Source organism: Leucopleurus acutus (genome assembly GCF_964270905.1).
Source record: "Leucopleurus acutus genome assembly, chromosome: 4".
Classification (NCBI taxonomy): Eukaryota; Metazoa; Chordata; class Mammalia; order Artiodactyla; family Delphinidae; genus Leucopleurus; species Leucopleurus acutus.
Window position 1 is genome coordinate 120,462,707 of NC_139146.1, and position 13,056 is coordinate 120,475,762.

Sequence of the window (13,056 nt, forward strand, 5' to 3'; positions counted from 1 at the left end):
TACGTAAGGTGTGAGAAGTGTCAGGAAGAAGAGTGAGATTGATAGATTTAAAGGGAGTGAGCCATAAAGTAATGCAAAAAATAAATTTGGCTGTCAGTGATTTGGCAACTAGGTAGTTATTGGTAATTATAGAAAAAGCTCTTTTAGTGGAATGACGGTGTCAGAGGCCACATTGTAACAGGTTGACAAGAAGATAGAAAGTGATGAAATGGAGCCAGAGTTATACTTAGTTGGGAATCAAGGAGCAGAGTGAATAAAGGGACAAGGCACAGAGAGTACAAAGATGTTTAGTTTGTATTTATTTATCTTTTAGGATGGGTAGAATTTGAGTATATTTTTTAGATCACACTGAAAAACATCACAGGCTGCCTCTAGCTATTGAGTATATAAATCACACATAAAGGAGAAACCTCACAAATCCAGAAGATATTTAGATTTTCTTTATATTTTTTTCTCTCTCCTGTCTCTCCCTCCAGTTGAAACAGCCTCCCACAGATATAATAAAATTACCTGTGCGATTTACTTTCTCAGCCTAGTGGAAAGTCACGTCCTGAGTGATGCTTCATGACACCATCAATGTACTTCCAGGGGAAATATGCAGAAATTCCAAGGATGGTTTTGTTAGGGAATGTGAAACCTCTCTGAGAATTTAAATGGACATAGCTGGAACTGTTTACAAGACTCACACCACAGGGAATATTCTTGTTAATAATCTACTAATCAATGTGTCCTTTTCTCCATGCTGCTAGCTGGGGATAGATCATGACCTTGTGCTTTTTTGTTAATTTTAAAATTGGAAGTTTCACTGCTCCCTCAAAGAAAATTCTAACTAAAGCAGCTTTTAAAAAAGAATTCCCCCTACCTTTCTGTACAAAAAAACATTCTCACACAGGAAGTTAACTCACCATCTACCTTTGTAAGTCAGAGATGTTTGGGACATTCTATTTCCAATGCTACAGAATGGGAAGTATACATCTAATCATTACCTAATTCTTTGCAAGACCAGATAAACAGCAGAAAATTACTATTTTTCCCACAGGAATTTCTAAGTATGTGTACATACTGTCTACATTTTTTAAACTCTTTTACATATTTTGTTGCTAAATAGGCATAGCTCTTTATATTAAGGAAATCATTTTGTTGCGCAAGATGCTGAGTTTTTTCCTTCTCCTTTTTTTTTCCCGACTTCCCTCCAAATTTGCCATTTTCTCAACAGAAATCACCACTTCTAGTGTGATGACAGGAATTGAGGTCAGAAAACTAGTAAGAGACGTGTTTCTTCCTCTGTAACTCAATTTTCAGCCATTATACCCACTAGGCAGTATTGTATAATACACAAACAGAGGCTCTGAAATTCAACAGCCTTGATCAAATCCTGGCAACATCTTTTACCAGCCCTGTGACATTCAGCAAGTTACTTAATCACTCTATACTTCCATCTCGTCCTCAGTAAAATGGTGGTACCCACCTCATAGAATGCTGAGAGTTTTAAATGAGAGAAATGCAGGTAAACTTCTAGTACCCATGCCTGGCGTACATAAATACATCCTAACTATTACCATTTTTTAGAGCACAAAAAGGATATGCTATTTTCTTCACTTTTTGAATGTATTAATATTTTAAATTACTAGGAAATGAGGACACATAATAATTGGGATTAAATAAAGTGGAAGAGGACAGGTATTCAGGAACTAGCAAAGATTTTTAAGCCTGACTAAATCTGGATATGGACTTCCATTCTGCCACTTGGTGCTGTGTAACTAACCTTAGGTGATTTATTTAATATCTCTGAGCCCAATTTCCTAAGGTATAAAATAGCTACCTTGTATATTTATTATGGAAACAAGAGAATATATGTCAAGGACTTAGTGCATATTAGGTACCTAATACATGAAAGGATGTTAGGGCTTTTGGCTTTTAGTTTCTTACTATACCTGTTAAGAAAATTCTTATCATATAGGCAAGCCTATATGTAACAAGGGGAGAAAAAAAAAAAAAACGGAGTGCCCATCTAAAGCAAAAATTACTGTGTCCTTTATCACATCCTTGAGTTTTGGGGAAAAAAGAAATCCTGAGAGTTTTAAGAAAAGAATGTTTGTTTTTCATTACTGCATAAAACCAAATTTTGGAAGTTTGGTTCTCATTTGTAGCGCTCATAGAGGTTGAACTGGAACATCTTTAGTAGATTTTCTGCTGGATTTAGGGAGAAACCTTATGTAATGTATCAGTCCAAAAGAATAAGTAAAAAATCAGATATGTAAGATTTATTCCCAAATGTTAACATTATGTTTTTTGGTTTTTGGTTTTTTTTGTGGTACACGGGCCTCTCACTGTTGTGGCCTCTCCCGTTGCTGAGCACAGGCTCCGGACGGGCAGGCTCAGCGACCATGGCTCACGGGCCCAGCCGCTCCACGGCATGCGGGATCTTCTCGGACCGGGGCACGAACCCGCGTCCCCTGCATCGGCAGGCGGACTCTCAACCACTGCGCCACCAGGGAAGCCCAACATTATGTTTTAATATAATTTATAAGTGCCTCTGAAAGGCTATCTCCTCAATTTGGGCAGGATAGAACCAAACATCCCAGGCAAATAAGCATCAAAGAACTTCAGGGGAAAAGATATGGTATTCTTCATTCATAACCAATTTTCAAGCTTTGTTATTAAAATACTAGAAGAGCTTCAAAATCATTATCACCACTTCATACAGAAATGAGCATTGTTGCAAATAACCGAAAACCCAGTGAATGGTGACTTATACAGGGGCTTATTTTTCTCACATTGAAAAAAAATCTCCAAGGAGTTGCTGCTGGTATTGGGTCAGTGGTTCAGTGATTTCAGCCCCGTTATCTCTGTGAATCTTTCAGCCTTTCCCTCGTGGCTGTTGCCTAATGGTCAAAAGATGACTGTTAGTCACAGGTAGCATGTCCAAGTTCAAGATGGAAAAAGTCATGATTGGCAATTCCAGCTATATCTTTCTCTTTCATCAAGATAAACAAGTCTTCCTAGAGACTCCAGAAGACTCTTGGGAAGTAGGAGAAGTATTTAATTTTCCAGCCACGAAAATAAAAATAACAAGAGAAAATAGGGGTGTGAATATCTGTTGAGTTAGGGGAAAGTGTTTAACACACCGTTATAGAGAAACTGCTTGTTCCAAAGTCTACAAACTAAGCTAATTTCTAATTCTGTTTTATATGCATTTGACTATTAATAACAGGTAACTCAATCTTTTTTCCTAGAAGGAATATATGGATACCATTAGTGCCAGATTTGATACCAGGTGTACAATAGTTTGGTTTGTTGTTGTATTATTGTTTCTACTTAGGCTAAGAATATTCTCTTTGGTAGCAAGTGTTTATTGCTTGGAATGTGATGGTTTTGCATTACTGAATCCATACATAAATTATTTTACATATAGGGAGGTAAAGCATATGTTCTTACTATTAAATTCTGAACCTGATGTTTTTGAAATATTCCCCAAACATTCTGGAGTCTTACATAGTTTCAACATGGGACACTCATTTTTCTTCCCCTTTTATGAAAATCATAAGATCATTAAAGCCACCCCGTCTGGAAACATTGGAATCACTTTGCTTTGGCTCTTTTTCTCCCTCTTTTCTCATTGGTTGATCATTTTTCCAAATTACCAACTGATAATAATATATTTTAGAGGCATTGTTTCTTTTTTTTTTTTTTTTTTTTTTGCGGGGTACGCGGGTGTCTCACTGTTGTGGCCTCTCCCGTTGTGGAGCACAGGCTCCGGACGCGCAGGCTCAGCGACCATGGCTCACGGGCCCAGCCGCTCTGCGTCATGTGGAATCTTCCCGGACCGGGGCACGAACCCGTGCCCCCTGCATCGGCAGACGGACTCTCAACCACGGCGCCACCAGGGAAGCCCCGAGGCACTGTTTCTTAATCAGTGGGGTACCAAATGCATGCACCAAGAAATGCATCATTTGTAGGTAATTAAAAATCATTGATAAAACTGATCAAAATTGTTTTGATTTTTATTACCCCCATGTGCTGACAATTCTAGGCAATGTGTAATCATATATGCCTCCCTGTTAGGACAAACCACCATGACCCTGTCTCCTCACTTTTAGTATGCACTGCTTCGTATTTCCAATACTTCTCTTTCCAATAAATTAATAGTTTAATATTTTAAAGAGCCAACACTGTCTGAAATATTTTATATGGATGAAAATTCTGCATTTCTTTTCATGGTTCTATCCCTTTGATTATAATCATGGCATCATCTCTTGATTGAAAAAAAAGGGTGAACAGAGACATGAATAATATTTAAACTAAATGAAAATTGGACATAAATTTACACTTGTAACAGAAGTAGAATTTGACTATTATCTACAGAATATTTCTGTTTTTAAGTTTTTGGATATGTTTTTTCCCAAAAGGAAAAAATAAAAGAAAACCCAAAACTGAAATTATGTTTATTGCAATATTTCTTATTTCAAAGTGGATATCTCAAACTCCGTATTTCCATTTCAGTTTTGGGCTAAATATGGAATACAGGGGGAAAGGACAGCACAAGGTAAACACTTTTCATTTGAAGAATTGTACATAATGAATTTAATTCTGTAATAATGTTAAGTACCAGACGTGAAATGCTTGCTAGCATTCCAATCTTTCTTTTTCCTTTACATTGAGTTTTAAAAGAAAGCAAACAAAGTGAGAAAAGATGAATTTCTCAAATTCATTGTGATCCTTTATTTCTCCAGGCATTTTTGGACAGAAACTGGAAGATACTGTCCGTTATGAGAAGAGATACGGACACCGTCTGGCTCCAATGTTGGTGGAGCAGTGCGTGGACTTTATCCGACAACGGGGGCTGAAGGAAGAGGGTCTCTTCCGACTGCCGGGCCAGGCTAACCTTGTCAAGGAGCTGCAGGATGCCTTTGACTGTGGAGAGAAGCCATCCTTTGACAGGTAGATTTCAAGTTTTCACTAACCATCCTTCACTGAGACACTCAAACTCAACCAAAAGGTTGCAGTAAACTGAGATGACATAATCTTAATTGATGTTGTAACAGTTTAGAAGATGGATTATATGGCCTCACAAAGATGGATTGTTTTTAAGTTACAGAGTCAAAAATTTGATACTTTAGATGTCTTTCTCTGCCATACTCCCCCCCCACCTTAAAATATTATTATTTATTCTTTTCCTTTGGCCCTAAATTAAAACTGTATTAAACTTTTACATTGGAAAAGTAAATTTTCAGAATAGGAGTCTTCTCTTGTTTGATGTTTCTTTGAATTCTTTCAGCTAAGGGATATTAAAAGTGTTGATAAACAGAGATTAGGATATTGGCAATGTAATTAAAAGCATTACATTTTTAAATATATAGCTCCATCTTAATCTAAAATAGATTTGCAAAGAAACAAGGAGAAGTATATAGTATGGTGAAATTCAGGAAATAATGGAAGTTGCAGAGAAGAATGCATAAAGCATCCATAACTCCACTAACTGAGTTGAACACTGATAATATTTTGTAAATTACCTCTTCCTGTTCAATTTTTTTAATTCAGTAGAAAACTATAGTCATTTATCCTAATATTATTAACTCAACATTTGTAGCAGGGTTTTTTTCATATCAAGAGTTGAAAAATGCCCTTTTATTCCAGCATATTCTAACTTAACATCTGATCATTGCCAACCTCTGTAAGCATAATTTTTAATAACTATTTCACTCTATAGGTATATTGTTCATAATTGCTTCAATAAATTTGGACATTTAAGTCGTGACTTTATTACTATTACAAGTAATGTTGTAGTGAGTACACAATTGATATAAATATTTTCTATTTTTGGAATATTTTTTCAGGAGAGATTCTCAGTATTGGACTTGTGGATAAGAATAGTTTTGATACTTGAAAATTGCCTGCTTAAGTAGTATTTCTCTTTGAAAGTATAGAATTATCGTGTGGATAGACAGATCTACAGGACAGATAGACAAGAAGACTCTTGAATACATGATATGAGATAAAGGAAGCGTCATTGAGAGTATGGGCTTGTTCCAATCCAAAAAATTCATGGTAACTCATTTGATGCCCCTTTACTGGTCACATTAACAAAACCCCGAACGGTGATACAATCATGCTGGCAAGGTGTGTTGAGGTAGGTGCCCTGATGGTGAGAGTACAAATCATCATAGTCTTTCTAAAGAAATTTGGTAATGTATTTCAAGACCCTTTAAGCAGGAAAGTCCAGTCCTAGAAAAAAATCAGATATGTGGAAAAAAATGAAGCACAAAGTTGCTTATTACAATTTCCATAATAGTGAAGAATGAACTCCAATCTATTATCTCTAGCAATAGACTGTGGTTAATATAATATAATAAAATGTTATTCACTTATTAAAATTTTGGGAAAATGCTGATTAGATAATAAGTAGAAAAATTAGACAGGATAAATTAATTGATCAAAATGCCACCTTTTTACAAAAAGTGTCACAGTTTATGAAGATTCATAAATTCCCTCTGAGAGAGAAAAATTAAATGTGGTGGTAAAGAAATGAATTCAAAACTAGGGTCAGAGAACAAATTTCAAAAATGCAGATATATTTTTGGTTGGGGAGCCACATGTCTTATTCTATACTTTGGAAAAAAAAAAAAAAAGATCCGCAGCTCCATAGTTCAGGCCTGTCCGCAAGATATAAACAATGGTTTATCTAGGAGAAATGTAATTTTTTGTTCCAAAATTAGAAAAAAGTTTGTCAATGGAATCCTCGAAATAAAATATCAGATTATGGGATAAACAACATCCTATACAATGAATTCATGTGACATTGATAAATTTCAGTGGTCTTCTTCTTTACATTTATGTATGGCCTAAATATATGCAGATGACCTTAATAGCAAAATTTATCTATTAAAAGTTCTTTTGACACAGGCATTTAAAATTTGGTTCTTTTAACAGCTCTTTGCTAATATGTGCAATTTAGGGGGATATTTTATATATTTAAGGATACTTGTGAAAGATGTGCCCTGTAAGCAAAATTATTCCTCTGTAACTATAGGCTGACAATGAACTTTATATAAAATGTGATCCCAGTTAAGAAAAATGTATTTTTTTGTATAAAAATGGATCAGTTCATAGAGACTAAAGAAAATATAACAAAAGATAAACATTAATTTTGTGGAATAATGAATGACCTTCTCCCCTTTTTTATACTGTAAATTCAGTAACTATACATTACTTTTTTTTTTTTTTTTTGCGGTACGCGGGCCTCTCACTGCTGTGGCCCCTCCCGCTGCGGAGCACAGGCTCCGGACGCGCAGGCTCAGCGGCCATGGCTCACGGGCCCAGCCGCTCCGCGGCATGTGGGATCTTCCCGGACCGGGGCACGAACCCATGTCCCCTGCATTGGCAGGCAGACTCTCAACCACTGCGCCACCAGGGAAGCCCTGCATTACTTTTATAATCAGAAATTTAATGAGAAAGATCTTTAATTAATTTCATGCTGCACAAAAATTTCCTTATCTTTTGATAATTTCTGAAGTGTAACTACAGAAACTCCCCATTTACTAGAAAATCTGTAAAAGAGAGTTACAGAGAATATTTCAGCGTCAGAAACAATATGGTAACATTGCTAGTATGCTTTGAGAAAAAGGAGTGTCATTTGTTTCCTCAGTCATTCACTGGTTCAGGTTTCTACACTGGTGTATTAAACCACCCCAAAACTGTGTGGCATAAGCAATAACAACCAATCATTTGTTTATAAATCAGCAATTTAGGCAGACCTTGGCAAGGATGTGCTCATTTCTCCAGTACATAGTGTTGGTTCATGTAGATCAGTTAGGTCTGAAGGATCTAAGATATGGCTTCACTCACATGTCCGTAGCATTGTCTGAGGTGACTAAGGTAGCTGAAGGCTGCATGGTCCTTTACGTCCCTCTCTCTGTCTCTCTCTGTCTGTCTGTCTCTCTCTCTCTGTAGTCTCACATCCGATAGTGTGTCTCTTCATGCAACTTTTATCTCTAGCAGATTAGTCAGATCAAGTGACATTAAGGCTCAGGGTTCTAAGAGAGTAAAGCTGGAAGCTTATAAGCATTGCATTGCTCAAAGCAAGTCACGAGACAGGGCCAGCCTAGATTTTGGGGAAGGGAAATAAACTCCAGAACTTAATGGAAAGAAGTGGCAAGCATATACAGAGAAGGAAAAATTTGTGAGACACTATTTTAGGAGAAAATCACTATAGCTTTAAAGTCTAGAAATCAAGTGGAGTAAATTCCCTAACTTTGTTCTTTTTCAAGATTATTTTGTATATTCTAGGTCATTTGCATATCTGTAAAAAATTTAGTATAAGTTTGTCAGTTTCTACAAAAAATCCTATTAGGATTTTGATAGAAACTTCATTGAATCTAGAAATCTATCCATCTAGAAAAGTGACATCTTAAAAATATGAAATCTTCTAATCCTTGAACATAGCCCATCTCTACATGTCATTAGGACTTTTTGTATTTCAGCAATACAAAATTGTATTGTAATTTTCATTGTAAGATCTTGCTCCATTTTGCTAAATTTATCCTTAACTATTTAATGTTTATAAATGCACCTGTAAATAGTATTATTTTTTATGTTTAATTTTCTAGTTGCTTACTGCTAGATTATACAAATATGATTTTTTATATAGAGATTTTTCCTATAAACTTGGCAAATTTATTTATAAATGCTACAGGGTCCTTCTAGATCCCTTAGGATTTTCTCTATGCATGATCTTGTTGACTGTATATGAGAGTATTATTTCTTCCTTTTCAATAAGCTTTGCATTCCTCCTTCTTAATTTTCTGTATTTGCTAAGAACTATTCTGCAATAGTAGTGAGTGGATATACGTTTTGTATATGTAGAGGGAAGTTTTTAGTCTTTTGCTATTACTCATGATGGTAGCTATAAGTTTTGTGTGATGCCCTTTATCAGGTTTGAAAATGTTCTTATATTTCTAGTTTACTGACAGTTTTAATAATGACAGACAATTGAATTTGATCAAATCCACTTTTTCTGTATTTATTGCAGAAATTATCTGGTTTGTCTGTTTTATTATGTTAATGAGGTGAATTTCAAATGTTAAACCAACTTTGCATTCCTAAGATAAACCACTTTTGGTTGTTATGTATTACTCTTTTAATATATTGACGTATCTGACTTGGAAATAACTTGTTGAGGATTTTTGGACCCGTATTCATCAGGGCTATTGACCTAGCAACTTCTTTTCTTGGAATGCATTTGACTAGTTTTGTTATCAAAGAAATTCTGGCCTCAAAAGTAGGCCAGAAAATGTTCCCTCAACCTCTGTTTTCAGAAAAATTGTATGTAGTTTGTATTATTTTTTTTTTTTTCTTTTTTTAGTTTTATTTTTTTTTTAACATCTCTGAGTATAAACCACTTTCCTTAATGTTCTGGTAAGTCTTTGCTTCCTCAGGTGTAGGTATGTCGCTGAGTTTGTTTTCTCTTACATGATGTCAGCATTCCTTTGTGTTGATTTTTTTTTTTTTTTTAACATCTTTATTGGAGTATAATTGCTTTACAATGGTATGTTAGTTTCAGCTTCACAACAAAATGAATCAGTTATATATATACATATATTCCCATATCTCTTCCCGCTTGCATCTCCCTCCCTCCCACCCTCCCTATCCCACCCCTCCAGGCGGTCACAAAGCACCGAGCTGATCTCCCTGTGCTATGCGGCTGCTTCCCACTAGCTATCTACCTTACGTTTGGTAGTGTATATATGTCCATGCCTCTTTATCGCTTTGTCACCATTTACCCTTCCCCCTCCCCATAGCCTCAAGTCCATTCTCTAGTAAGTCTGTGTCTTTATTCCTGTTTCACCCCTAGGTTTTTCATGACATTTTTTTTTTTTAAATTCCATATATATGTGTTAGCATACGGTATTTGTCTCTCTCTTTCTGACTTACTTCACTCTGTATGACAGACTCTAGGTCTATCCACCTCATTACAAATAGCTCAATTTCGTCTCTTTTTATGGCTGAGTAATATTCCATTGTATATATGTGCCACATCTTCTTTATCCATTCATCCGATGATGGACACTTAGGTTGTTTCCATCTCTGGGCTATTGTAAATAGAGCTGCAATGAACATTTTGGTACATGACTCTTTTTGAATTATGGTTTTCTCAGGGTATATGCCCAGTAGTGGGATTGCTGGGTCATATGGTAGTTCTATTTGTAGCTTTTTAAGGAACCTCCATACTGTTCTCCACAGTGGCTGTATCAATTTACATTCCCACCAACAGTGTAAGAGGGTTCCCTTTTCTCCACACCCTCTCCAGCATTTATTGTTTCTAGATTTTTTGATGATGGCCATTCTGACTGGTGTGAGATGATATCTCATTGTAGTTTTGATTTGCATTTCTCTCATGATTAGTGATGTTGAGCATTCTTTCATGTGTTTGTTGGCACTCTGTATATCTTCTTTGGAGAAATGTCTATTTAGGTCTTCTGCCCATTTTTGGATTGGGTTGTTTGTTTTTTTGTTATTAAGCTGCATGAGCTGCTTATAAATTTTGGAGATCAATCCTTTGTCAGTTGCTTCATTTGCAAATATTTTCTCCCATTCTGAGGGTTGTCTTTTGGTCTTCTTTATGGTTTCCTTTGCTGCGCAAAAGCTTTTAAGTTTCATTAGGTCCCATTTGTTTACTCTTCTTTTTATTTCCATTTCTCTAGGAGGTGGGTCAAAAAGGACCTTGCTGTGATTTATGTCATAGAGTGTTCTGCCTATGTTTTCCTCTAAGAGTTTGATAGTTTCTGGCCTTACATTTAGGTCTTTAATCCATTTTGAGCTTATTTTTGTGTACGGTGTTAGGGAGTGATCTAATTTCATACTTTTACATGTAGCTGTCCAGTTTTCCCAGCACCACTTATTGAATAGGCTGTCCTTTCTCCACTGTACATTTCTGCCTCCTTTGTCAAAGATAAGGTGACCATATGTGCGTGGGTTTATCTCTGGGCTTTCTATCCTGTTCCATTGATCTATCTTTCTGTTTTTGTGCCAGTACCATACCGTCTTGATTACTGTAGCTTTGTAGTATAGTCTGAAGTCTGGGAGCCTGATTCCTCCAGTTCCTTCTTTCGTTCTCAAGATTGCTTTGGCTATTCGGGGTCTTTTGTGTTTCCATACAAATTGCAAAATTTTTTGTTCTAGTTCTGTGAAAAATGCCAGTGGTAGTTTGATAGGGATTGCATTGAATCTATAGATTGCTTTCGGTAGTAGAGTCATTTTCACAATGTTGATTCTTCCAATCCAAGAACATGGTATATCTCTCCATCTATTTGTATCATCTTTAATTTCTTTCATCAGTGTCTTATAATTTTCTGCATACAGATCTTTTGTCTCCTTAGGTAGGTTTATTCCTAGATATTTTATTCTTTTTGTTGCAATGGTAAATGGGAGTGTTTTCTTGATTTCACTTTCAGATTTTTCATCATTAGTATATAGGAATGCCAGAGATTTCTGTGCATTAATTTTGTATCCTGCCACTTTACCAAATTCATTGATTAGCTCTAGTAGTTTTCTGGTAGCATCTTTAGGGTTCTCTATGTATAGGATCATGTCATCTGCAAACAGTGACAGCTTTACTTCTTCTTTTCCGATTTGGATTCCTTTTATTTCCTTTTCTTCTCTGATTGCTGTGGCTAAAACTTCCAAAACTATGTTGAATAAGAGTGGTGAGAGTGGGCAACCTTGTCTTGTTCCTGATCTTAGTGGAAATGCTTTCAGTTTTTCACCATTGAGGATGATGTTTGCTGTGGGCTTGTCATATATGGCCTTTATTATGTTGAGGAAAGTTCCCTCTATGCCTACTTTCTGCAGGGTTTTTATCATAAATGGGTGTTGAATTTTGTCAAAAGCTTTCTCTGCATCTATTGAGATGATCATATGGTTTTTCTCCTTCAGTTTGTTAATATGGTTTATCACATTGATAGATTTGCGTATATTGAAGAATCCTTGCATTCCTGGAATAAACCCCACTTGATCATGGTGTATGATCTTTTTAATGTGCTGTTGGATTCTGTTTGCTAGTATTTTGTTGAGGATTTTTGCATCTATGTTCATCAGTGATATTGGCCTGTAGTTTTCTTTCTTTGTGACATCCTTGTCTGGTTTTGGTATCAAGGTGATGGTGGCCTCGTAGAAGGAGTTTGGGAGTGTTCCTCCCTCTGCTATATTTTGGAAGAGTTTGAGAAGGATAGGTGTTAGCTCTTCTCTAAATGTTTGATAGAATTCGCCTGTGAAGCCATCTGGTCCTGGGCTTTTCTTTGTTGGAAGATTTTTAATCACAGTTTCAATTTCAGTGCTTGTGATTGGTCTGTTCATATTTTCTATTTCTTCCTGATTCAGTCTTGGCAGGTTGTGCCTCTCTAAGAATTTGTCCATTTCTTCCAGATTGTCCATTTTATTGGCATAGAGTTGCTTGTAGTAATCTCTCATGATCTCTTTTATTTCTGCAGTGTCAGTTGTTACCTCTCCTTTTTCATTTCTAATTCTATTGATTTGGGTCTTCTCCCTTTTTTTCTTGATGAGTCTGGCTAGTGGTTTATCTATTTTGTTTATCTTCTCAAAGAACCAGCTTTTAGTTTTATTGATCTTTGCTATTGTTTCCTTCATTTCTTTTTCATTTATTTCTGATCTGATTTTTATGATTTCTTTCCTTCTGCTAGCTTTGGGGTTTTTTTGTTCTTCTTTCTCTAATTGCTTGAGGTGCAAGGTTAGGTTGTTTATTCGAGATGCTTCCTGCTTCTTAAGGTGGGCTTGTATTGCTATAAACTTCCCCCTTAGAACTGCTTTTGCTGCATCCCACAGGTTTTGGGTCGTTGTGTCTCCATTGTCATTTGTTTCTAGGTATTTTTTGATTTCTTCTTTGATTTCTTCAGTGATATCTTCATTATTAAGTAGTGTATTGTTTAGCCTCCATGTGTTTGTATTTTTTACAGATCTTTTCCTGTAATTGATATCTAGTCTCATGGCGTTGTGGTCAGAAAAGATACTTGATACAATTTCAATTTTCTTAAATTTACCAAG

The 13,056-nt window shown here is 35.9% G+C and overlaps 1 protein-coding gene across 6 annotated transcripts in view; it reads left to right on the forward strand.

The window, feature by feature from the left end:
* Positions 1-13,056, forward strand: part of ARHGAP24 (Rho GTPase activating protein 24) — a 783,348-nt gene that overhangs the window by 720,249 nt on the left and 50,043 nt on the right. For all 6 annotated transcript variants that reach the window (XM_082838944.1, XM_082838945.1, XM_082838941.1 and 3 more), the window contains one exon: positions 4,734-4,941. In XM_082838944.1, the coding sequence (XP_082695070.1) occupies positions 4,734-4,941 (208 nt within the window). The remainder of the gene's footprint in view (positions 1-4,733; positions 4,942-13,056) is intronic.